Source organism: Crocuta crocuta, unplaced genomic scaffold (assembly GCF_008692635.1).
Source record: "Crocuta crocuta isolate KB4526 unplaced genomic scaffold, BGI_CrCroc_1.0 scaffold45, whole genome shotgun sequence".
NCBI lineage: Eukaryota > Metazoa > Chordata > Mammalia > Carnivora > Hyaenidae > Crocuta > Crocuta crocuta.
The window spans coordinates 5,176,939-5,204,626 of record NW_027530544.1 but is presented as its reverse complement, the minus strand read 5'-3'; the positions used below and the strand labels follow the sequence as shown (position 1 = coordinate 5,204,626).

Here is a 27,688-nt window from a genome sequence, read left to right as displayed (position 1 = left end):
TTTGCTTTAAAAAATATTTATGAGCCATGTGTTTTATTTTCACAGAACATCACTTAATAAATATTTTACCAGGATGATGACAATGAATCACAATGATAGAAGAATGTGGGGCAACTAAGGACTGGAAACACTTTAAGCTTTAACTTAAACCTCAATTCACCAGATTTGTTCTCTGCATCAGGTCTGGAAACCTGGCAGAGAGAGTGTTCTTCCACGCACAGACCACATGTCTAACCTTGGCATGTAGCCAGGTCAGTATATGGAAGACCAGTGGCAGCGGCTCTTGATGACCTGAAGCAGGGGCTTCCTGAAAGTGAGGAAGATGACGGTGCAGGCCACCAGCAGGGTGAGGCAGCTGGGAAGAATGAGCACGAGGTACAGCAGGCCCATGTCCACCCGCTCCCATTTGCAGTCCTGAGGCACGCCTCCGGGCAGCTCAACCAGGCGAATGACCTTGGAGGAGAGGTTGCAAGTGACCATGGCCGAGTCGGCAACGGTGTGCAGGCGCTGCAGGGACCCCCAGCCCTCCACCCCACAGCAGTCATACGGATTCTGACTGAGGTAGATGGTCCGCAGACTTCTCGTGAGCTGTTCAGACACAGCCCTCTGGGGAAGGGCTGTGAGCGAGTTTCTGCGGAGGTCCAGGGTCTGCAGGGCCAGGCTGCCACTGAACCGTGGGAAACTGGTCAAAGAATTCCCTGACAGATCCAAGTCTCTCAGATTCTCAAACCCAGAGAAGTCCAATTCCCTGAAGCTAGAACTGAGGCCCACATTCCTCAGAGACAGGACCTGTAACGTGGGGGCAATAGCCCGGAGAGGGGCGATGGTCCCATTCAGAACCCCCCAGTTGCCAGACAGGTCTAAGTGGGTGAGGGCGGTCCCCTGGAACGAGCAGTCTTGTAATTCCCCCAGCCCGCAGCCCTCGAGAGAGAGGCTTCTCAGAGATGCCACGTTCCTAAAATCCACACAGCTTGGGGGGCCCGGAAGGTCCAAGCCAGCCGGCTGGGGACAAAGTGAGATTTGATTGTGGCTCATATCAATTGTAGTGATGTTACTGGCGTCAGCAAAAAGGCCAGTGGGGATACCCATGAGCTGGTTGGAGCTCAAGTTGAATGAGCGGAGGCTCCTCAGGCAGCTGGGGAGCCCTGGAGCCCAGTGCAGCTCTGACAGCTGGTTCTGGCTCAGGTCCAGTTCAGTGAGCACCCCTGGGGGCTCGTGTTCTCGGATGTGGAGCGTCATCAGGCAATTCTGGTTGAGGTTCAGGTGGGAGAGGGAAGGCATCTTCTTTAGGAAGCCATCGGGCAGGTATTGGAACTGGTTCTGGCTCATATCCAAGAAGCGTAGGTCCGCAAGGTCACTGGACGCAAACTCTTCCCAGAGGTTGACAGTGGTGATGTTGGTCACATTGCCGTCCACAAGGAGGAACTGGGCCACCATCTCCCGCGGCGAAGAAGTGTTGTACAGGTCCTTATAGAAGCCCATGTTGTTGTCCCGCAGTAGGAGGGTGTGCAACTTGCTGCACTGGGGCAAGAGTGGGAAAAAGAGCAGCTGATTGTGAGAGAGGTCCAGCGTCTCCAGCTCAAAAGCAGCCTCTCCCCCTGATGCCAGGAACCATTCAAGGACATTGTAGCTGACGTTGAGGAACTGTAGCTGTGTGAGACTGAAGTCCACGATGCAAGGGAGGTTGTTATAGGCCAGGTTGAGGCGTCTCAGCTCGGTCAAGCCATCGAAAGCGCCACCCTCAATCTCAAAGATGTAGTTTCTCTGCAAATCCAGTTCCCTGAGGTGCCCCAGGCCCTCAAAGACAGAGTCGTCAAGCCTCATGATGGTGTTCCTCGCCAGGGACACAGATTCCAGCGAAGAGAGGTTCTGGAGCATGAGGGCCACCATGTCTTCTGTGAGGGAGTTCCCTGACAAGTCCAGCCTCTGCAGAGCCCGCAGGTGGTGGAAGGCAGCTGCTGTCTCCTTGTAGCTCTCCGAAAGGGAGTTGTCAGGCAGCGCCAGGCTGCGCAGACGGGCCTGCCCTTGGAAGGCGTCACGGCTGATGTGCTCCAGGTGGCACCTATGCAGACTGAGGCTCTCCAGGAGAGGGTAGTGCTGGAGGGAATGGTTCCACAGGATCTTAAGCGGGTTGGCATCCAGGATGAGCATCTGGGAGTAGGATGGCAGATCGCTGGGCACGGATGCAAGGTTCTGCCCTTGGCAGTTGGCTACTCTGTCAACCTAAGGTCAGACAGACACTGGTCAGCATGGAGGAGGGCCTCCGAGGCAGACAAGTTCATGTACAGAAAAGTGGCTTATTACTTGACTTTTACTGCAACTGCTGAGAGTGACTCTAGAGATCATACTCTTTTTTTAAGACCAGGAAAATGTGGAACAAAAGGGAACTTTTCTTTGTTCTTTACCTTCGCACTGAAATAGTCAGCCAGGAGCTGAGTTCTAGGCCTCACTTAAAGCACGCCTCATGCCAAAGAAAATCTGAGCACCTGTGTCTTGGGTCCTGCATGGTCACAACTGTGCTTGCAGTTTGGTTTCAGCTGTGAGAAGGATTGAGGACCAGGGCTGTATCCCAGTTCGAATCCCCCCTCTGCCATTTGTTTCCTACGTGCCCTTGGGCAGATAACTTAGCCTGAGTCTGTTATTTCCTCTGAACAAACGGAGATGAAGATAGAGAGTACCTAGCTCAGAGGATTGCAGTGAGATTCAGTGAGAGATCACAGCGCCTGACACACAGTGAGCTCCATTCATGCCAACAGTCACCGTTGTATTCTTGTCGCTGTTACGGTAACACCTGTGTGTCCAACAGGGTCAACACCAAACAACCAAGATGCTGTGGCAACTTCATGTCACCCGAAGGAATTTTGCCTGGGGCGCTCCTCTACGTCCTGGGTTGATAAATATTACAGCTTAAAAGGACATTAGTGCTCATCATTACCCTGAATTGTACAGAGAAGTGGCATCTGGAGAGAAGCGCATTGCAGGGACAGGGGCCCAGAGCTTCTAATGCACAATTCAGTGCTTTTCCTGGCTATGTTCTACCACAACTGTGCAACATAAAGAGGCAGAATGGATGGTTTGACCCTGTTCTCACTGCAGAAATCACGCAACCCTTAGGATGCTTTAATGCAGCCCAATGTTCTACAAGACTGGCGAAAACAATCAGCCGCAGGATTAATTAATTAATTAATTAATGGGTTAATTGGGAAATAACTGACATTTTTACACAACTGAATCTCCCCATGCAGAAACAAGGTGTGTTTCTTTATTTGAGTAATTGCTGGTCTCCCCCTAACAGGGACTCTCTGGAGAGTCCTGCGGTTAGGGGCTTTCCTCAGTCCGTGAGACCCTGTTTCACCACAGCTGCTGTAAGCATGGGGGTCAACCTCTGAAGTTCCCTGTGGCCCCACTGAAGTGCCACAAAAGGACCACATGGCTGTCAGAGCCCAAGAAAACCTCACCATGTCCACTTTAGGATAACTTGTGGCTTTGGCAAGGAGGGGCACAGGAGGTACTGGACCGTCAAACTCTCAGTCTTCCAAGAACCACAGATAATCCACTCTTTGAGCAGCAGGGCAGCCAACCCCTGCTCTTGCCCACCGGGCTAGAGAGAGTCAGACAGTCAGTCTAGCCTGAACCCTGAAAGGTTATGAAAGAACTCACACTTTATTCCCTCCTCTTTCTATGTCTGATTCCCTTCTGAATTAGCTCCTGTGAAGTTCATCTTTAAATGTTGTTTTTTAATGTTTATTAATTTTGAGAGAGAAAGAGAGCTGTCAGTGCAGAGCCCGATGTCGGGCTCAGTCCCACGAACCGTGAGATCATGACCTGAGTTGAAATCAAGATTCAGATGCTTCACCAGCTGAGCCACCCAGGCACCCCTGAAATTAATCTTTAATTGCCTCTGTAAGGAATTAATGGAAGTCTGTAGTAGCAGAGGCTAACAACGATAATAATAGATAAAACACAGAACTCTTAATACAAATGAGGCCCTGTTCCTTGTGCCTTATATACACTAGCTCATTTAATCATCATAATGCAGTGTTATGGTATTATTGGTTGGTATCGCTATTCCATATTTTACAGGGGAAACTGAGACACAGAGTGCCATTCCCCCACCAATGTCACCAGCTAGTAAGCTGGGATTTAAATTTTTTTAACGTTTATTTATTTTTGAGAGAGAGAGAGAGAGAGAGAGAGCACACTTGCAGGGAAGGGGCAAAGAGAACGGGAGACACAGAATCTGAAGTAGGCTCCAGGCTCTGAGCTGTTAGCACAGAGCCTGACACAGGGCTCGAACCCATAAACTATGAGATCATGACCTGAGCTGAAGTCAGATGCTTAACCAACTGAGACACCCAGGCACCCATGCTGGAATTTAAATCTGGTCTGGCTCATCACCCCCACTCTGTACTAGAGTATACTACAGCAGTGGTTAGAGGTTACTAAAGGTGGTTAAGAACCATGACCAGCTGGGTTTTTAAGATTTATCAGCTTTAAGATACATTAACCCCAACATCCAATTTGTCTTCCTAGTACCTACTGTATAATAGGACTCAAGGAATGTTTATGAAATGTATGTTTCTCAAGCAGAATTTTGACTTACTGGCAAGGGAGAAAATTTCCAGAAATGTGCCCACTTGTTAGGAGCCAGGTCTGTTTCCACATACAGCACGGCTGTTTGAGCATTTGTTATCCTCTCATATACAAGCTCTGAGTCAGGGCTTATCCAGTTTTACTACGCCCTACTCAAGGATTCTGATACCATTAGTAAAACTCAATCACCCAGATTTTTAACCAGGTGCTCTTGTTTCAGGTGACTAACCTATGCCTGTCTCTGGGGCCTCCTGTCTTCAGCAGGTATGAGAAAGATGGGCAGGGACTTCCCAGTCTTTCCCAGGTATCATCTTAACCTTTGGTTCAGGAGCAGTTTGCACATGGCCTCATGCTAGGCAGCTACAGAGTGATTCAGACTCTTTCGCTCTCTGCCCTCTTTGATTGACAATGCATCTGTCTTCCAAACAGACCAAACGTTGTCAGGACAAAACCAACAGACAGCTCAGAGTTGCCTGGAAAACTCACCAACTCGCAGCCCCCGTGGGAAGCTGCTGTGGCCATTCCACTTTGATTCCTCCATTCCACTGTCAAGAAGTGAAAACCCAGGCACAGCCAGAGGGGCAGTAACTCCATCTCAAGTGCAGCACTGTGGACAAAGGGCAAAGAAGACGTGAGTAAGAGAAGAACATCCCAGAGGGCTGCTTTGTACTCTTGGTAGAAGGAGCCAGTTCCCAGCTATGTCTGGTCTTGGAGGCCCACAGCTATCGGGAGGTGGAAACCCACAGATTATTCAAATACCTCAAGTGAACCAACACTTTCAATCTTTCACTACAATTGTGGACAAGGACTTATTTTTGTTTTGCTCCACCATTTGATTGACAGGTGGCTGAACACTGAAACTTCTAAGAGTCCACAAACAGAAGAGAAAGGAAAAGGACTTGAGGAACCAGATCTCAGGTCACCTAGAGTGTGCCACATTTTGTAGCTCTGTTGAAGTTTTCCTCCCAAAGCTCAGAACCATCTGATGCATTGCTTGAGCTCAATAAATATTTGCTGCATGAATGAATGTATGAATGAATGAACAAAAGAATGGTGAACTGGGACTGAAATACTAATTGTAGCTTCTGGTCCTGTAGAGTTACTAACTGCAGTGTTGAGATGAGGCTTTTAGGAGGGTGGATCTCACTGGTTTTGACTCATTTGAATACAGCCCTTTGAAAAAAGGTACTTTGATATTTTGTCTGGATAAGAGAAAAAACTGAGGGGCAAATGAAAAGTAATCTTCAGGTAGAATAAGGATTATTGATGAGGTGTGGTTGCCAGCCCTCATACCTGGCCAGTGAACACAGAACAGGAGCCATGAAAAGGCTTAAATAATACGTTTACCAACAGAATTTTAGAACTAAGTGAAACCATAGTGGAAATATGGTATATTTTCTGTCATCGCATTTTTACAGGAGAACATTCAAAGGCCCAGAGATACTAAGGGTTTATTCAAGGTTCCAAATCAACTTAGTAGCAGGGCTGAGAGCACCCTCCACCCAGGTCCCCTTCCCTGAGCTCCAGGATGAATAACCAGCATTTCTCTCCCTGAGGGTGCTGTTGAATTGATGGCCCTCCTGTTGGGAGGGCTTACTTATAGCCCAGTGACAGTCCCCTCTCAGCTCTGCGTTCCTCACAGACACAGTGCCTGGCCCCAGCATTTCATCTGCTCCATCCTCTCCTTGACACCCCCCCCCCCCACCAAGAAANCTCCACCAAGAATGAGCACTGGGCCTGCCCCCTAGCCTTCTGCTAAGCCAGCAGCACCAGCACTGAAATGAACCTCCTCACCTATTTCATGGGACCCACAGACTTTTCTGCCTCACACACCCAGGCCATCTTGGGCCCCTTCCTCTTTCTCTTTCTTTGAATAAGTTTACACATCTCTGAGGCTAACTTTAACTTCCTGGTCAAATTTTAATACTCACCAGTGAAAACAGACTAAAAGAGAAGCAAAGCGAAACCAGGTAAATCAACTTTAACCTTTACTTCAGGTCAGGTCAGTGATCCTTACCACAGAGGGAACCTCCAATTCAGAATTCATCAGTATTTGCTGGACCCTGGGAATCCCCTTCCCGGCCCTCCTTGCGCTTCTGCACCTGTGCAGGAAGTACTACCTCACAACATGTACAGGGCACAGATGGCAAAAGCAGAGCCATATGGGCTTTGTCCTTAGGATCTGCACAGGATACACACACACACACACACACACACACGCACACTCAAAACAACCTTGGGATCGCTGCCCACCTAAAGCTGCCAGACTTAGCAAATTACAAGACTCCATTTGAATATAAGATAAACAACAAACAACTTTTTAGTGCAAATACGTCCCATGCAATATTTGGGACATACTTACACTAAATAAATTCACTGTTTACCTGACATTTAAGTGTCAGTAGGTGTCCTATATTTTGTTGAAGAGAGACAGGAAAATGGGAACCATGGACTTGTCCCCCTTCTTTCCTCCCTCACCACCTCTGTGAGGCTTGGGATGGTACATGCTGCTGTGACAATGACCCTTCTAGAACAGCCACTTCAATTTATACTGAGATGCCGAATCTAGATGTGTACAGGGCAAGACTGTGATTTCTTCAGGGAGAATACAACTCTTTAGACGGGAAGGTTAGATAGGCCTGCTGTCATGCCCTGAGTATTTCTGGGTCAATGAGAAAATTTTTGCAAATTTAAAATATATTCTCTCCTTCCTCCTAAACTCAGCCAATCAGCCCAGAAACATTACTGCTGTTCCCTCTGGGCAACTCCTTCTCTCATGAGGCAGCATGGGAAAATAATGGGATGTCTCGACCAGACAGTCGAGAGTTTGAATTCTGGCTCCAGTATTTGTTTTTTGTCCTTGAGCAATTCATATAAAGTCTCTAAGACTCAGATATCCATAAAATGGGGATAAAAATAACTATTCAGAGTTTTTATGAGATCAAGCAGTATATGTGAAAGTGCTTCATTAACTGTGAAGGTAGTTAATAACATAATTATTATTTATGAGTTTCAAACACCATTGAGCTGGTTACATGTAATCCCCAAGGTAATTCAACAGCTACACAAAGAAGGGAAAAGGCTGAAAAATCTGAAAGGAAGAATGAATATATCATCATACCAACTGATGTGTGAAAGGTATGCAGGAAGATTGCATTAAAAATTCTATGTTAATAAATTCCAGAACAAGGTTAATCCCAGTAACAGAACACTATGCCTGTGTATCCTCAGGTAGATCCCTTACCCTGCTCTGTATCAGAGGGAACTGACTTCTGAAGGCTGCTTCCCAAGCTCTGTGGAAGGCACTATGGGAAGTTAGACAGCAGAAGGAGGACTGAATCTTTTCTTCTCTCTCTGCCTTGGACTGAGAAGTCCTTGAGCTTCTATTGGTGACTCCTAGACTCTAGAAACATTTTCCTGCCTTTATCCTTCCCCTACCAGGGAAGATCACAGCTTCCTGAAATTGCTAACCTCTGGGATGACTGTCTATTTTCTGGTTAGCTTCTTAGCCTCTTCATGTGTAGCCAATTTCCTGCATTAAATTTCCTCTTTAACAAATAATCTGGGTGTTTCTGTTTCCTGGTTGGACCCCGACAGATACAGTGATGTAAGTGAGAAAGGCTTTGGATCAGTCCTAAACAAAAAAGGTCTATAGTGACCCTGAAAAAAATAAAAGGCTTTTTATTCTTTCTCAACCATTTAGGCTGAGAAACACTATACCAAGAGTGTATAGAAGGATTCCTCAGAGCCATGGCACTACAAAGAGTACAAGATGAGTTTGGATGGCACATATCACTGGAAATCCCATGAACCCTCTGCTGTGTGAATAGAACTGCTTCTTCTCCACCCACAATTAACCTTAATTGGGTGAGGACCACTCCACAGAGTCTCCAGCTGTCAGAGGGCATCTAAGCTTGTGGCAAATAAGTAACTGTTCCACCTCACTCCAATCTCTCTGGCATCTTCTAGAAAATACATCCATTTTTTAAGCCAAATCACCTTCACTACATCTTGGGTAAAGAACGGGAAGTGAAAGGAAAATAATTATAATGAAGGGCACACATGGTAGTATGGCATTAATAATTAAATAATTTTTAGTGTCTATTTTTAATGTTTATTTTTACAAGTGAGGGAGGGTAGAGAGAGAGGGAGGCACAGAACCTGAAGCAGGCTCCAGGCTCTAAGCTATTAGCACAGAGCCTGACAAGGACTCGAATTCACAAACTGTGAGATCATGACCTGAGCAAAAGTCAGATGGTTAACTGACTGAGCCACCCAGGTGCCCTTTGGTATTAATAATTTAAATGAGGTAAACTGGAACCTCTCCCTCACTATAATTAAAAGGGCCCGGATTCATGCTTCCCATTTCATGGACTATGAACCACAGAGGAACTGGAGCCACAAGAAACTGCAAATCATTCCCCAAGTAGGGTCTGAATAAGTGTCGCATCTTCTGGTCTGGGTGACCGCTGGGAAAGTCCCCTATATAAAAGCTGAGATCCTGACATGAGAAGCAGATGGCAGCAACAGACTCAGCTCGTAGCTTCTTCTTAAACCAGGTAACAAAATTGAAGAGTTCCTTCTAAGCGTGGAGGCAAAAAATGGTAAGTCCTGTTCTCTTTTATATAAAGTCTACAATTCTACATTCTTTCATTCAGTTAACAATTTCTCTAAGGACTCTCTATATTTTATCCAGTCATGGTTTTCATGATCATGGCTAATTCCAGAGACGGCCATCTTCTAATTAGTGAAAAGCTTTGAAAGACAAGGTACTACTGATGCAGGTGCTAGCAGGACATAAGTACTGTACCGTGTCTGTAACACATTTGACTTGGAGATATTAAGATTATAAATCCTACCTTCTGTTAGACTGAAGCCCTCTTAGTATTGCATTTATATTTATTCTTTAGCTTCTAACTATTCTGTTTGTGTTCAGTCATCACAAAATGCCCTTGCTGGTCCTTCTCTAAGAAGTCCTTGACCACAGGACCTCCAGTGCTTCATGGCATCCTCTATGCAATCAATGGTCTGGAGACTATGCATTCTAATTGGTTATCATGGGAACCTGTGATTCAACCCATATAAATCCCATGTCATACAGTGTTCCTTTTTTTTTTTAATTGTTTAAGTAATCTGTGCCCAATGTGGGGCTCGAACTTATGACCCTGACATCAAGAGTTGCATGCTCTTCTGACTGAGCCAGCCAGGCTGCCCTACCTAGTGTGCCTTTTCAGGCAGAACTACAATATGGCTTTTTGCCTGGCTTTTCTCTGTTCATACGTAGTATGAACATACATAAATGGTGAAAACCGATTCACTTCATTAAAACAACATGAATTGAGACTGTATTCTAGAACAAGAGGACACTAAAAGTGAAGAAGAAGAATGCACATCAGCTGTAAAAGTTCCTCTTTGTTTTAGAAAGTATGCTTGTTTGCTTTTTCTGTTTCCACAAGATAGGAGGGAGAAGGTCTTGCTTCGCTGAGCCACGTAAGGTAAAAGAAGACTGAATAGGTGGCCCTGTGAGCTGAAAGGGGTGGGAACATTTACTCCTTTTGGACAGGGTGTCCCGATCCTACCAGCAGCAGCTCGACGGTATGCTGGGTGAGCTCTTTCCATATCTATCCCCAAGACTACATCAGTTCTGGGCTCAGGACTGCTTTAATGGAAGAAGATGGCAGCATGCTGGCCAAGGAATGGCTTCAGCAAGGGGACATGTGGGTGATTGCTTGCTTTCGCAAAGGACAGGGAGGAGAGGGTAAGTGAAATCTTTTGGCTGGTCTCTGCTTCTGGAAGTCCTGAAACTGCCATGTCATCACAAAAATCAAGATTGTTCAGGGCTGCAGCAGCATCCTTAGTTTTATTAGACCCCCTAACACTTAAACATATATGTACACTACTTGTTTTCCAAATGCATGTGGATTTTCCTGTATTAATAAAATAAAACTTCCTTTCTTTTTAAGTGTTATTAATTCTAAGTAACTTTCTATCATGATGCAATGTCTTAATTAGCTGGGGGTGAAACACAACCACATGTAAAGGCTAATCTACAGGTATTTTTGTCCATAAAAAGATCTCCTCGTACTAAAAGTTTGGGAATGCTAAGGAATAACTCTGATGTGCGTTTTGGTTTTGTAGTGTGGGAGGGTTCTGACTCTTTTTCAGGAAAGGATGCTGGATTTCTAATATTCAGGGGCATCGCGTATGTCACCTTACTCTCATACTCTCACCTCCTCGCGTCCTGTTCCCGCTGCTACTACAGCGGCTGTTGCCAGAGCAGGGATTGCGTGCTCTGTGCTAAAGGCGCTATCAGTAAGTGTTAAGAATGTTATACATATATTAGCATGTAATTGAGAATTTTCTCCTCAGAATAATCAAATAAGCTGAAAATGCTTTAAAGAAAGAGGGCTTTGGAGAAAGATGGTAACTCTCAGAGGTACCGGTGTCAGAAACAAATATTTATAGACTGGTCTGAGGGGAGGAAACCTCTAGAGGCAGAGAATGCAAGAGTATGGGGTGTGAATGTGTGAGGTTAATGGCCTCTAAGAAAGGTACAGTTGCTAGCTAGAGGGTTCCACAGAAAGGGGGTCTGCCTTTTTTTAAAAATAGAAGAGCAAATCCCACCTGGGATCCTGAGAGAAAGGGAAGGGCAGCTGGTCATACACCACAGAGAATAGATAATAAAGAACAGAAACCCCAGTCTGTGACCACTTCAGATAATTCCTACTACCAAGAAGTATTTGAAAGCCCCAGGCAAACAGCTTTGGTCTCTTTGATCGCAAAAATTAGATTAACTTTAGCCCTCACCAAATGTGCAAACTTAGCATCTCCCATAGTGAGACCACCTGACACTCCAGGTGTGGTGCCTTGGGAAACACAGAGCCCCATCTCAGCAGTACTCTTGCCAAAAGTGTTTGCCCTGGAGCCAGTCATGAGGAAACAATCAGACAGATCCAGGCTATACATGGTCTTATAAGACAACTGGCTTGGGCCCTTCAAAGAAGTCAAAGCCTTAAAACATAAAGAAAGGCAGTGAAGGAGAAAAGGGGGAGGGTTGGTTACAAGTGAGTAAGAAGCATAATAACCAGGGTGCCTGGGTGGCTCAGTCAGTTAAGCATTCATTCTTGATTTTGGCTCAGGTCAGGATCTCACAGTTCGTGAGATTGAGCCTTGTGTCGGGCTCTGCGCTGGCAGTGTGGAGCCTGCTTGGGATTCTCAATCTCTCTCTCTCTCTCTCTCTCTCTCTTCCCTTCCCTGCTCATGCTCTCTCACTCTCAAAATAAATAAATAAACATTTAAAAAAAAGCATAATAACCAAGTGTAATGCGTGTAACTTGAGTGGATTTTGGATGTTTAAAAATCTCTGAAAGGAAAATTTGAGACAACTGGTGTAATGTGTACTGAATGATGTGTTTTCAGATTGTATTATGTACAAATGATACTATCAGATTTTTGCTAATTTTCTTAGGCATGGTAATGATTCTTTGGTTAGGTACAAAAGTGCTCTTCTTTGGAAATGTATGCTGAAGTATTTAGGGGTGAAGTTTCATGATATCTACAACATATATAACCTAATTTCAAATGGCCAGAGAGAGAGAGAGAGGGAGGTAGAGAGGAAGGAAGGAAATTAAAGCAAAATATTACTAACCGATACATTTAGCATGATACTTTCTTTTAACCTTTCAGGAAGTTTGGAAATTTTCAAAATAAAAATTAATAGGGAAAATGAAATAAATGTTGGGGTTTCTAAAGGGAGAGGGGGAATGATGGTAATTTTCTGTCCCAGCATTTCCTGGAACATGTATTTTTCAAATACCCTTCTCAGAAAGGTGTTCAGTAAACTGTTGTTAAGTTAAAAATGCATATGCACGTAAACCTTAAAGATATCCAGAAAGTTTTAGCACTTAACTTTCGAACTAGAGCTTCCGGGTTGCTTCTCTCCTATGTGAAAGGAGTCCTTAGAGTGTTAGATCATGTGTTCTGACCTGATGTACTAATATAACTTCCACTATCCAGGCGGACAGCTCTGTCCACCACACCTACAGTCCCTCTGGTGAGGCAGCCCTCAAGGGAAACACGTGAGCTCACCATCTCCACCTGTACCTCCACCTCTACCTCCAACAAGCTAATAGAATCTTGGGGAAGCATCTGACCAGAGGAGGTCAATCCTTACATGCAGCCAGCACCCTATGAGTGATCCCAACACAGAGACAAGGGAGACAAGTAGGTCATTAGCAGTGGAAATTGGAGCTAGAAGCCACAGAGAGAAGATAGAATTGAATGTCTGAGGGATCTTGCTGTGAGGAAGCAGAAACTATGAGTCAAATGACAAGGTAGGTGAACAGAAAAGAATGAAAACAGTCAACATTCATCTCAACAGAGATCAGAGAAGGGGGGATAGAAAGAATGACAAGGGGGTGGGCCCTACAGGCTGAGTGGTGAGAATGGGCTCTGAGGCTGCCTCTGGGGTTCCTGATGGTTCTCTGAAGGGACAGATCCATTCCCAAGCTCCAAGTTTTCTCAGGATAGCACCCCCAACACCCCTCAACGGCTGGCTCTACTGCTGCATCTTGCCAACAAAAAGGGGCTAACTAAAATAGGACTTGCTCTTTAATAAGCTTTAAACCCAAAGGACAAAACTAGACAATAGATGCATGCAAGTTTTATAATGCTACCTGAAAATTAGAGACAGTGGCTGGAATCTGAATCTAGCAATGTATTTTTCCAAGTGCATCCTATAGGCAAGAATTAGCAAGGAACAGGAAAACTGAAGAGCAAAAAACAAGATATTAATCTAGTCCTAAAGTAGCTCCCTACAGATTACTTATTATTTTGCAAAGGTGAAAATAACAGTTTTATGGTGGAGAAACTGGCAGACACCTCCTTAACCAAATGATCAAATTACTACAGGGCCTTACTGAGGTATTTGGCAAAATCTGAATGCAAAATATGGATGAAATAACAATATTGTATCAATGTTAAATGTCTGGATTTTGATTACATTTATGTAAGAGACTATCCTTACACTTAGAAAATATATACTATATCATTTAGAAGTAAAGGGGCATAATGTCTGCAAGATTATTCTCACATCATTCAGAAATATATATATGTATATATTTTTTTAATAGAGAGGGAAAGAAAACATATGACAAAATGTTAACAACTGGTGAACAGAGGTGAAGAATTTATGGGAATTCTTTTAGTTGTTTTGCAATTTTTCTATAAGTTAGAAATGGTTTCAAAGTTAAAAGTTATGGGAGCACCTGAGTGGCTTGGTTGATTAAGCATCTGACTATTGATTTCAGCTGACAGTGTGGAGCCTGCTTGGGATTTTCTCTCTCCCGCTTGAGAGTCTCTCTCTGCCCCTTCCCCCGCTTGTGTGCTTGTGTGTGTGCGCGCTCGCTCTCTCTCTCAAAATAAATAAATAAACTTAAAGTTAAAAGTTATGAAAATTTAACACATAAAAGCACAAATGCTTTGGGGTGCCTGGGTGGCTTAGTTGGTTAAGCGTCCGACTTTCGCTTAGGTCATGATCTGGCAGTTCGTGGGTTTGGGCCCCGCTTCGGGCTCTGTGCTGACTGCTAACTCAGAGCCTGGAGCCTATTTCAGAGTCTGTATCTCCCTCTCTCTCTGACACGCCCCTGCTCACGCTGTCTCTCTCTCTCTCTCCTAGAAATAAATAAAAATTTTAAAAAAGAAAAAAAGCACAAATGCTTTTAAAAAGTGCACTCTAGGGACTCCTGGGTGGTTCAGTCGGTTAAGCGACCAACTCTTGATTTCTGCTTAAGTCATGATATCACAGTTCATGGGATCCAGTCTCTCCACTGGGCTCAGCACTAACAGCATGGAGCTGGCTTGGGATTCTCTCTCTCTCTCTCTCTCTCTCTCTCTCTCTCTCTCTCTGTCTCTCTCTCTCTGCCCCTCCCCTACTCTCTTTCAAAATAAATTTTTTAAAAAGTGCACTCTAAAAGTAATTAGACTCTTGTTACAGGAAAATTGACTTATTTTGGGTACTGACAAATCATCATGTTAGATGACTGTAGACATCATTTCTGTTTTATAAGAATCTGCACATAAAACTAACTTGATTTGCAAGATTTTTTCTTGGAGAGATTGTACTCACACCAAGCAAATGGTTTAGCAGGATATATTTATTGCTTAAAATCTAGTCTGGAAAAGGAAAGAAGAAAGGGAGGGAGGGAAGGAAAAAACAGAAAAGCAAAAAAGGAAAAGGCTTAAACTTTATGTTGTTGCTTTTTTTTTTTTTTAGATTTTATTTTCAAGTAATCTCTACATCCAACGTGGGGCTCAAATTCACAACCTCCAGACCAAGAGTTGCATGCTCTACTGACTTAGCCAGCCAGGGGCCCCATTGCCTCAAACTTTAAGTTCAAGATGGGAAGGGGGGGCCCAAGTCCTTCTGATTGAGGCAATAAATAAATAAATAAATAAATAAATTCAAGGAAAAAAACTATTCAACTTTCAAATAGTGAGTTTAGGATTACTTTGGTAACTAGCTATCAAATCTAAAATTGCCTAAAAAAGATTTAAAGATACTCTGTGTTCTCTTTTCCTGAAAATAAGCCACAGATACACTTTAAAAATTGAGACATAATTCACATACTATATAATTCACCAGTGGTTTTCAGTATATTCACAGAGTTGTGCAACTGTCACCATTGTCTAATTCCAGAACATTTGCATCACCCCAAAATGAGACCCTGTACTCATTCACAGTCACTTCTCCATTCCCTTGGCAAACACTAGTCCACTACTTTCCATGTCTATGGATCTGTGCATTCTGGATGTTTTATGTATATTGAATCATACAATGTGTGGCTTCTTTGTCTTTTTTCACTTAGGATAATGCTTTCGAAGTTCATCCATGTGGTGGCACATATTAATCAGCATTTCCTTCCTTTTTATGGCTGAATAATATTCATTGTCTGGACAAACTTACCATATTTGTTTAGGAATTCATTAGTTGATAAATATTTGGATTGTTACTGCCTTTTGGCTATTACGAATAATGCATCTATGAACATTCATGTACAAGTCTTTGTGTGGCCATGTTTTCAGTTCTTTTGCCTATACATCCTGCGGATGAAATTGCTGGGTCATATTGTAATTCTGTTTGATGCTGAAGAACTGTCGGACTGTTTTCCAGTTTTTGCTCCATTTTATATTCCCACCAGCAGGGCAGGAGTGTTCCACTTCCTTCTCGTGCTCATCAACACTGGTTATTTTCTGTCATTTGTATTCCAGCCATCCTAGTAGGTGTGAGGTGCTCTCTCTTTGTGACTTTGATTTGCATTTCCCCAATGGCTAATAATGTTGAACATTCACATGTATTTATTGACTTATTTCTATATCTTCTTCGGATAAATGTCCAAAACCTGTACTTCTAAATCCAAAGATTTTTTAAAAATTTGATTATATGTGAAAGAAAATAAAGAAGAGTCATAAAAGTGAAGAATCAGTTGTAATATTTGGTTGAATTAATACATTCCTATATTCTACATAGAATCAGTGTTCAGATGGTGAACCCTTCTAAGAAAGAACTTGGATCCTGAGGATTGGGGTAACACAGCATTTAGAATTGTGATGTGTGAATTCAGACCTCACAATTTGCTTCTCTGGCTTTCTCTCTTAATAATGAACTTGTTAAAACATAGGCAACACGATAGCTTTTGAATCCCCATCACCCCTAGAATTGTCTTTGTCCCTGAAGGTGGGAGGGAAGATTGGAACACTTTTTATGAAGGACAATTTTACAAAATTTATCAAAGACGTTGAAAATGTAGATTATTTTTGATTCAACAATTCCCTTCCTAGGGGTTTATCCTAAGGAATTATAATGTATGTAAAAATATTTTTACTGAGATATTCAGTGCAATATTAGTGATAATAATTTTAAAAAGTAGAAACCATCTATAAGTCCAACAATGAAAGGATTGGCTACATACATTATGATACAACTCTATGATAGGAAGAGTGTGCTGCAATTAAAAATGTTTCAGTGGCAATATATTTAGGGATGGAAAGATATTCATAATGAAATATTAAGAAAAAAAGGAAGATGTAAAACAGAATGTATGGTATAATCCCAAATTTGCTAAAAGAATCTGCACTCATCTGCATGTGCACGGAAAATACTCGAAAGGGTACACATCTGAATCTCAACAGTGGAGAGAATTGTACTCGATATTTACTTTTTCCATATCTCTGTTTTTGCTTCTTAGTGTCTTCTAATGTTTCAACAATCAATTTCAATTACTATATTAAGACAAGATTTTTTTCTAAGTTTATTTATTTATTTTGAGACAGAGAGAGAGGCAGCAGGGGAGGGGCAGAAAGAGAGGGAGAGAGAGAGAATCCCTAAGCAGGCTCCGCACCAATGCAGGACTCAAACTCATGAGCCACAAGATCATGACCTGAGCCAAAGTCGGTCACTTAACCAACTGAGCCACCCAGGCACCCCAAGACAAGTTTTAAAAGAATAGAATCAATCTACTATTACTTAAAATTAAAATATATATTATAATCAAAGCCTAATAAATATCACAAAAATCGAGCATTTCTTATAGGTACTTAAAATTGAAATTATTGTGAATGTGCTTAAAGGTATATTTGGAGTTAATGGAAGAAAAATATCACTGACTAATAACTAAAATAAGTTGTTTTATAGACATTATTTTTCTACCCACCAGTATTTTAGAGGTGAGAACACTCAGGCCAGAGAGATGGGATGATATGGACAAGGTGCCACAGGGAATGCAGTGCAATGGTTTCCAAGCACTGGTTTAAAATACAGATCTCTCTTTCCCCCCACAGCCTAGCACACCTGCTNATTTATCTAGGAATGGCTTAGGTTCTGTCCCCACCTGGAGGGAGGCTGGAGGCCACAGCAGCTTTTCTCCTCTGGGGCTCCTCCTATAACCAACTCCTGACAGCCTGTGTGGAGGGAATACCGCTTAAACACTATCCTGCCCGACTTAGTCGCCTCAGGGCTACAACTGAGTCAGCCAGCTTCCCTATGTGGTCAGGATCAGCCTTTTAGAACCAATGGAGGTCAGTTCACCCTGTCCTGTTCCATGATCACAGGTTTTAAAAACTGCACATATGCTCCCACTGGGGCTATAACACCTTGCTCTTACACATCTGGGAGCGGGAACGTGTTATCACCTTTGTTTATGAGAGATCCACATAATCTCTGTGGACAGGAAGCCTACCAACAATGCATTAGTTTCAAACTTGTCATTTCCTTTCAACATCACAGGTGCTCTCTCACACTCTATTGTGGCCGTAGGTGACAATAATACCTGCCTTGCTGACCTCACAGGGCTGTGTCACAACTGAATGAGAGAATGTGTGTGGAGACCTTTGTTACTATAAGGAAATGTTGTGGACGTCATTAGTAAGACAAGGTAGTGTCAGAATTAAACACAGCATTCCTCTGTACAAACGGAGCTGGTGTTGAAATAAATAAAACAGAGGAGTGGCGGTACCTTCTCCCAACCGTCTGAGCTGTGGAATGTGGACCTGGCGATGTTCAGAAGAGGAGAGACCACCCAAAGTCTGTGGGAGACTATGGGCAGGGAAGGGGTTATAGGTGAGAACCAAGGCTTATGGCCCAGAGTGAAACTATATTGCCTCCACGCCTCCAACCTTGGTTCCCTTGAGAAAGAGCATAACTGAGGAAAAAAATGTAGATGTAGATTCCGGATAACTGACCAGCTCAGTGAGGTGGTATTCAAGCTCCTAAACTGCTTCAGGCTCTCAACTGCAATAGCTAATGTTTATTGAGTGCTCACCTTGGGATAAGTGCTATGCTAAGTGCTTTGCATATAATAATCCTCACAAAATCCCAGTAGCTAAATGTTATCATATTCATTTTATACATGGTAAATTGAGGCTCACACAGGTTCAAGCCATAGAGTTCAGAGAATACAGAGCTGCAATTCAAATCTAGTCTGTGAATCCAGCAAAATTCAACCTCAGTTCCACAAGCCTCAGCCTCCCGGGATACTTGCTATCCATGACTAAATCATGTATTTTCACACACTGCCTCCTTTGTGGGAGCCCTTTTTCTGATCTTCTCCAGCTGCCAAACCCCTATTCATCCTTCAAGGTCCAGTGCATGTGTCATTTCCTCATCTCATTCTAATAGTTCAGTTGAGCAATGATCCAATGATCCATATAATATAATAATATATTATAGAGAGTTATAGCTTTTATCGAAGTTTTTTGATATTTTGTTATTGATTTTTAGGTTTATGAAAAGCAAAATGAGCAGTTAGTAGGTATTGTCAGTAATTTAATTTTTCCCCAATGTTTTATTATGAAAAATTTTACAAAGTTGAAAGAATTTTACAGTGATTGCTGGTATACCCATCACCTAGATTCTACTATTAACATTTTGCTGTATTTGTGTTTATCACATAGCTATCCATCTACTTATCTTCTATCCATCCTTCAGTCCATCTTATTTTTTTTCATTTTTTTAAAGATTTTTTGGTTGTTTATTTACTTTTGAGAGAGAGAGAGAGAGCATAAGCGAGAGAGAGGCAGAGAGAAAGAAGACAAAGAATCCCAAACAGGCTCCCCGAGGCCAGCACAGAACCGATGTGGCCCTGGAACTCACAAGTCGTGAGATCACGACTTGAGCTGAAACCAAGAGTCAGACGCTTACCTGACTGACCCACCCAGGCACCCAAATACATCTCACTTTTTGATGCATTTATAAATAGGCTGCAGACAGGGGCACCTATATGGCTCAGTCGGTTAAGCGTCCTGACTCTTGGTTTCGGCTCAGGTCCTGATGTCACGGTTTGTGAATTCGAGCCCCAAGTTGGGCTCTGTGCTGACAGTGTAGAGCCTGCTTGGGATCCTCCCTTCCTCTCTCTCTGCTCCTCCCCTCCTCTCTCTCTCTTAATAAATAAACTTTCAAAAACTTTAAAAAAAAAAGATAAAGTCATCAGTATGTCCCCCTAAATACTTTAGAATGGATATCAAGTGATTTAACCAAAAATGAAGTTATTACTTGTTCAATCTTCTAGATCAATCTAACTAATTTAATCCTCAATTTAATTGAGATTGCAAAGTCAGCTATTTGCGGGAAAGTTTGTCTTATTAAAAAAAAAAGAATATTTGATAATCACTGCCTTAGTGTTCTCAGTCAGAATTAGGAGGAAAGCAGCTTAACTGGGTGTTATATGGAAACCAACTTGACAATAAACTATTTATTAAAAAAAAAAAAAAGGAGGAAAGCAGCTCACACTGAAGTGTAAATGACTGATATCCTCTTTAACACATAGCTCTTTAATGGATATCTTATACTTTACAGCTCTTTACACTGATATACTCTTTAATACAATGCTCTTTTATATAGGTTATGATGAAAAATGCTAAAGTTTTCATGGTGTAGTTCCAGGATGGTAGAGGAGATAATTTTGTCTTTTTCAAAATCCGTCAAATTGTACTGACAAGGTGGCTACCTGGTCTAAGGCCAATCTTTTTTTTCCACTAAAATTAATCCCCTCCGCCAAAAATAACAATGATTTTTAAAATAATATTCTCTTTTTCTAAGTTTATTTATTTTGAGAGAGAGAGAGCATGCACAAGCCAAGGAGGAGCAAAAAGAGAGGGAGAGGGAATCCCAAGCAGGCCCTGTACTGTCAGTGTGGAGACCGATGCAGGGCTCCAACTCACAAACTGTGAGATCATGACTTGAGCTGAAACCAAGAGCTGGATGCTTCACTGAATGAGTCACCCAGGTGCTCCGATACCAATGATTCTTAGGAAATTCTTTTTTTTTTTTAATTTTTGAAAACATTTATTCATTTTTGAGAGAGACAGAGCATGAGTGAGAGAGGGGCAAAGAGAGACACACACACAGAATCCAAAGCAGGCTCCAGGCTCTGAGCTGTCAGCATAGACCCCAATGTGGGACTTGAACCCATGAACCGTGAGATCATGAACTGAGCCGAAATCATACACTCAACTGACTGAGCCTACCAGGCGCCCCAGGGAATTCTTGGATAAAGTCAAAACAATTGGATTATAACTTAACACTATTGAATAATAATAGCAATAATAGCATGAAGTTGCAAAGGCTTCTTACAGACCTTGGATCTCATTTAGTACTTCACAACAGTTCTATAAAATAGGAATTGCTATCTCCATTTTCACTGTGGCAAAATACACATATAACCTACCATTTTAAACCTTTTTGAGTACACAATTCAGTAGCATGAAAGACATTCACTTTGCTGTGCAATCTCACCATTATCCTTCTCCAGAACCTATCCAGCATCCCAAACAGAAACTCTGCACCCACTTAACAGGAACTCTCCATTCCCCCTCCCCTCAGTTCCTGGTAACCACAGTTCTTCCTTTATCTATACATCTGCCTATCCTAGGTACCTCATGTTAAGTGGAATCATGTAATAGCTGCCCTTTTGTGCCTGGCTTATTTCATTTAGCATAATGTTTCTAGGGTTCCTCCATGTCGTAGCATGTATCAGAATTTCATCCTTTTTTATAGCTGAATAACATTCCATTGTATGTATAGATCACATTTTATTTATCCATTCACCCATCAATGGACATTTGGATTTATTCCACCTTTTGGCCATGTGAGTAAGACTGCTGTGAATACTGGTGTACAAAAATCTATGTTCAAGTCCCCGCTTATTATCTCCATTTTATAGATAAGAAGTCAAGGCTCAGAAAGACCAAAATGAATTGTTCAGAAGTGAAAACCAGAGCTGAGTTCTGGCCCAGGTAGGAGGTCCTGGATGTACACCTGCCTGGGAGGAATATATGTTGAGTGAATGTTCAACTGGGTTGCACAGGTTTGTATTCGTTGGTAAATAGGTATCCCATGAGCCCAGCTCTTCTCTTGGAACTGCCAGACCCCCACTATGATCAAGTAACGAGGGAGCTAACACCTGACGCAACAGGGGCCCCAGAATTCTGATTCTAATAAAGGTCCATTCCGATTGGTCAGTGCCTCCGCCATGCAGTGTTTGATATTCTGAGTGTTCACAGGGCCATGTCTCCTGTGTCAATGCCATGCAGTATAACTAGGACAAAGCTGAAGGCCTTTACAGGTTTGCAAAAGGAGCTAGAAAGCCTAGGAAAAACCTGGAAATTTAGAAGGAAATAAGAAGTCAGTGCTACTAAATATAATGGAAGGTTCAACCAGGGATTGGAGAAAGGTCTGGAAAACCTAGAACAAGAGAAAGGCCATCAGGAGAGTCCCAGGAGGAAGTCTACAGGTGTAGCCGAGGCAGTGACAAGGAGACCATTAATTAGCATGTCTGAAGCTGAAGGAGGTGACTCAGGGCCAAACATGGAAAGACCTGACGGAGAGAGCTCAGCCTTGGCATCTGGGAGGACCCCTGAGGAGACATCAGAAAGGCAGGAGAGACCCAAGGGACCATGGCTGGTCTAGACGAGGAGTAATAGCAGGAAGGACCAGAAGGAGCCAGTGTCCAGCCTGACATCTAAAAAGGAGTGGCATGAGGTTACCGGAGAACATGATGTGCACACCAAGATGAGCCCCTGCTGGCACTGTGGGTGCTGGGCTGCCTCAGACACTTAGTCCTGCTCGAGAAGAGTCAAGGTAGAAAGACAGAGCCTCAAGTGCTGTCTTCTGTGGAGAAAGTTTCTTGGGGCACAAAGCTAGCACTGTAGCAACTTTCTGGGTTGGGGCTGGACATAGGGGATCCCTGTGTCCCCTCAGGGCTTTGTGGCCACATGTGGCCCATCATAGGCACGAGCTCTGCTCCTCATGACCACCTCGCTGGTGAGAACATGAAAGGGTTCTACTTCCTCCTTCATTCCCTTTGTTCGGTCCGAAATCACTCATGCATCACAGTGAGAAGATACATGGGCGTTGGTCTCAGCACCTGACTCCATTTGCTCTGAAAATCAGTTGGTTTTTCCTGCCCACACTCATTCCTCCTTCTGGTAACAACTCCTCAATTCCCCTTTGAGGAAATCGCCACTTCCTTTTTTAAATTTTGTTGCTTTTTAATTGTAAAATACTCATAGCATAACATTTACCATCTTAGCCATTTTTATTTATTATTATTTTTTAATGTTCATTCGGTTTTGAGAGAGAGAGAGTAGGGGAGGGGCATAGAGAGAGAGGGAGAGAGACACAGAATCCAAAGCAGGCTCCAGGCTCTGAGCTGTCAGCACAGAGCCCCATGCAGAGCTCGAACACACAAACCGGGAGATCATGACCTGAGCCGAAGTTTGACGTTTGACGCTCAACTGACTGAGCCCCCCAGGCACCCCATTAACCATTTTTAAATGTAAAACTCTGTAGTGTTGGGTGCATTTACATTGTCATGAAACAAGCCCCCTTCCTTTTTTAAGAAATCCACATTTATTTGGGTTTGACCTCAATCCCTGGCTCCAAGAAGAGGCCTATGCACAAGGCCCAGGCCAGGCCCATGAGAGCTCCCTATTTCCCTAACCACAGTGATGCATTTACATTGGGTACATCACAGATGACAAGCCCATGACAATCAACAGAAGGTCTGTTGTTAGAACTATTGGGAAAGAGGCTTTCTGTTCCTGCTCCAGATACTAAACTGGTGGGAACTAAGCTTGGAGCTGCAGTTCTTTGAATTCATGGAGGAATGAGAGTATCTTTGCCACCCCCTTTAGGACCTGCCTAATAACAGGAAAAAGCAAAGCTAGCAGTGTTTGAGCACCTGGACTCAGCCATGCCTGAAGCTATTCTACACAAACCTTTTGGTTATTTGAAACAAAATTTGTTTTTCCCTGAAGCCAGGCTGAGTTAGGTTTTTGTCCTTTGCAACTAAAAGACCCCTGAACTCAGGTTTACAGTTGCTTGTGAAGCTTGACAAGATTCAAGTACCAGTGTCCTTTTTCCCTCTCCTCACCTCTTTGAGCTTTCAGAGATCATCACCTAACCTAGCCCAGAAGCCCACACACATTGAGCACATGACATTTCATCAGTGATGTTGCGAAGCACAGTTTGAGGGGTGGGAAATGAGTATAATAAAGAAGTTCTATCAAAGGCAAAAAGATTTGTCATTAATATCCAGGCATATCAGTAAGCATCACTGAGCACACAGCATGTCCTGATAAAGATAATGTTTCTTAGTCATGGTGGAAAGCCCACTTGTAACTTTTGTGGTTATAATATGGGTCTGAGGATAGTGTGAGGCACATCTAGTTGTCCATCCAAGAGGCTAGTTTACACTGTGTGGTGTGGATGCACACTGCAGCCAGAATGAAGATTATAATTGGCACCAGCATCACTCTTCTGTGAGGAAGAAAGAAGCCAGAGACAGAGGTCAATGTATTCCTAAAACAGGCCTCAGGCCAAAGACCCCAGGCCCTACCTTCTGTTTGGGAAGCCCCTGCTCTTGGATGAATGGTTTAAGCACTAAGTGGGATCAGGTTTATATGGGTTTTCATGAAATTCCTACAAGGGCACCCACTAGATGAAAGCACCCTCTTTGTGAAACGGGCTTTTATTTTATTTTAACTTAAAGGCAATAATCAAGGTTTTGTTTGGTTCTAGTTTTTTTTTCTTGGCCCGCGATTTTCTAATCACCCCTAGGAACTCTCAGACATACATGTACAAACCTATGTGGTGTGTGAGAAAAATAAATAAGTCTCAGGGCTATAAAACCCAGCAAACCATCAGCATGCACAGAAGCAGTCTGTGCGGCACAGCCAGGAGGTGAAGGGGGCACATCCCAGGGCTCTCAGGGCTGGCTCTATATACTGTTTCTCCCATCAGACCCCTGTAGGCTGCACCCATCAGGGAAGAAACCTCCAGTGGGGTTCCCTGGAAGTGCACCAGCTGTGCTCAGGGGCTCCATTCTTAGGCTCCTTCTCAGCCTCCTATAGTTCCAGCATGGCTGGGCACGTGGCCACCTTCTCTCTGAGGTAAAGCCTGGTCAGTGGCTCCTTACTTATGACAGCTCCTAAGTGAACGGAGATACAGGCTCAACCTCCATGATCTGGCCCACACGGATAGGCCACCAGAGCTACTAGAGCAGAGCACTGGAGGAGGGGCCAGAGAAGCCTGGGGTCTAGTTTCCCTCTGATAGTTACTAGCTGTGGGTCCGAGTAACAAAACCCTATACGACTTCCCAAGGACAAAACTCTGGGGAATGGGCTTTGCCTGTCTTATCCAAGTTCTATCTCTAACACCTTGAACGCACCAACATGTAAGACATCCATAAATATGTGTCGCTGTAAATAAGCCTCAGTGCCTTCATCTGTGAAATGGTGATTCTCAATCCACGTTGTGGGGCAGCAAAGGGGATCCGTCCAAGCACTCAGCATGCCGAGCGTTCAAGTACAGTCTTACTACCTCCAGTCACTCAGCCCAGGAAGGGAGCATTCGTGTTCCCATTTCACAGATGGAAGAAACTGAGGCTCAGAAGTTCTCCCCAGAGAGCCCAGACTCAAACTCCTAAGGAGGAATCGGAAGCCTTCGTTGCTTTCGCTACACACCACCTTTTTCGGCTCTAAGTGCTCCGAGAGGCAGGTTTTTCCTCCTACCCGGAGCTGTGGCCCCCAAACTGAGCACAAAAGCGGTGGCGTTTGGATGCAGCAAGCCACAACTTCCCCGTCCGTCAGTCCGGAGCTGGGAGCCACGAGCCACGGACGCTGACCTCCTACCACCCAGCCGCGCGAACTCGCCCACCCCGCAGGGCCGTCCCGCGGGCAATACTCACGGCTCCCGCAGGCCCAGGCGGCTCGGCGGGGCGCATCCTCTCCCGGGGCTTCGGACTCCTCGAGAGCAGCCGAACGCGGGGCTGGGCTGCCTCTTCTCCCTGGGGCATCAGATTATTTTAGCACTTGCGGAAGGAACGGACGGAAACTGAAGTCACATGGAGCGCAAGCTGCTCAGCGACTCAGCACTCGCAAGAGCAGGCATCTTAGAGGGAACAGCAGAGCAGTGCTGACAGGGGGATGGGAGGGGGGGGCGCGGACAGGACACAGTGCCCCCCACCCCCTGCCCGGCTACCATTAGCCACGAAACAGTCTGGTTATTTTTTGGGTCTCCCAGCAGTGCTAACCAAGGTTGCCCAGGCTTTCTTGCCATAAAGACTTTTTTAAATTTTTTTTTTTAGTTTTATTTTAATCACCCTCTTGTTCATTACAAATGCACTCCTTAATCCCTATTGCCTGTTTCACCCACTCCCCACCCACCTCCCCTCTGGTAACCATCAGTTTGTTCTCTATAGTTAATGTGTTTCTTGGTTTGCCTCTCTCTCTATTTTCCCCCCTTTGCTCGTTTGTTTTGTTTCTTAAATTCCACGAGTGAAGTTATATGGTATTTGTCTTCCTCTTATTTTGCTTAGCATTAACTCTGTAGCTTAATCCATGTGGTTGCAAATGTCAAGATTTCATTCTTTTTTATGGCAGAGTAATAATCCATTGGGTATATATACCACATCATTATCCATTCATCAATTGATGGACACTTGGGCTGCTTCCATAGTTTGGCTATTGTAAATAATGCTGCTGTAAACATAGGGAAGCATGTATCCCTTTGAATTAATATTTTTGTGTTCTTTGGGTAAATACTCAGTATTTTGCTGGATCATAAGATAGTTCTATTTTTAACTTCTTGAGGAACCTCCATCTGTTTTCCACAGTGGCTGCACCAGTTTGCATTTCCACCAACAGTGCACACAGGTCCCTTTTTCTCCACAACCTCGCCAACACTTGTTGTTTCTTATGTTTTTTATTTTAGCCATTCAGACAGATGTGATGTCTCATTGTAGTTTTGATTTGCATTTCCCTGATAAATAATGATGAACTGTCTGTTGGCCCTCTGTATGTCTTCTTTGGAGAAATGTCTGTTCATGGCTTGTGCCCATTTTTTATTGGATTATTTGGGTTTTTTTGGTGTTGAGGTGTGTAAGTTCTTTATATATTTTGGATATTAATCTTTTTTCAGATGTCATTTACGAATATATTCTCCCATTCAGTAGGTTGTCTTGTAGTTTCATTCATTGTTTCCTTTGCTATGCAGAAGCTTTTTATTTTGACATAGTCCTAATAGTTTATTTTTGCTTTTGCTTCCCTTGCGTCAGAGGACCTATCTAGAAAAATGTTGCTATGGCCAGTGTCAGAGAAGTTACTGCCTGTGCTCTCTTCTGTGATTTTTATGGTTTCAGGTCTCACATTTAGGTCCTTAATCCATTTTGAATCTCTTGTCTTAAAGATTTTGAGGGGTGGCGAACCAATGCCTATGAGCTCTGCTGGCCCAGAAACTCTTCTCCATGGTTACAGCAAAGGGTCAAGCAGGAGCAGACTTGGGAAATGGGTAGAATCTGCATTTTTCCAATCAGGAGAGAGTCCGCCTTTGGAAGAGCCATCCACTCACTTTATTAATAATCTCCTTTTATGTGTCCCGCATATCAAAAAAAGAAAAAGACACAGAAATTGCTTTGTGGTGGACTTTTCGAGTGCCATGAACTTTTTTTAAAAAAATGTTTTAAATGTTTATTTACTTTTTGAGAGACTGAGTGTAAGCAGGGGAGGGATGGGGGGTGGGGGGAGACACAGAATTCAAAGCAGGCTCTAGGCTCTGAGCTCTTAGCACTCAGAATCATGACCTGCGAGATCATGACCTGAGCCAGTCTGACGCTCAACCAACTGAGCCACCAGGTGCCCCATCAAGTGCCATGAACTTCTTGATCATAGGTTGCGTAGATTAAGTTTTTGTACCTTATATGTACAAGATTCCCTGCTAGCTCTTGCCAAGAGGTCAAAAGAATAATTGAGCTAATAATAGCCACCATCAAAGGGCTGCCAGGCACTACTATGCTAAGAGCTTGATGTGCTTCATCTCATTGCTCTTGTTCTTGAGGAGCTTAAATCTAGTGCAGAAGGCAAAATATTTTAGTGTCTGCTGCATCCCAAGTGAGAAACGCAGACAACCACAGTAGGAGAGTCAGGGAATGGATGTCCAGTTCTGTTCTTTCCCATCAGAGCTAGAGGGTTAATGTGTCCTGGAGGGTTGGCTTATATCTCTTGTAGCCTGTAGATTTGTGATTCTGTATGGCATTGTTAGTCT

At 43.6% G+C, this 27,688-nt stretch overlaps 1 protein-coding gene across 1 annotated transcript; it reads right to left on the bottom strand.

Annotated features, from left to right (window-relative positions):
* Positions 1 to 25,463, bottom strand: NRROS (negative regulator of reactive oxygen species). Its single transcript, XM_077767695.1, has 3 exons — positions 25,335 to 25,463; positions 5,080 to 5,200; positions 1 to 2,223 (listed from the first exon to the last, which is right to left on the bottom strand). Exons 2-3 carry the CDS (start codon positions 5,185 to 5,187, stop codon positions 253 to 255), a joined length of 2,079 nt encoding a protein of 692 aa, XP_077623821.1. The 5' UTR covers positions 5,188 to 5,200; positions 25,335 to 25,463; the 3' UTR covers positions 1 to 252.
* Positions 25,464 to 27,688: the final 2,225 nt, after the last annotated feature.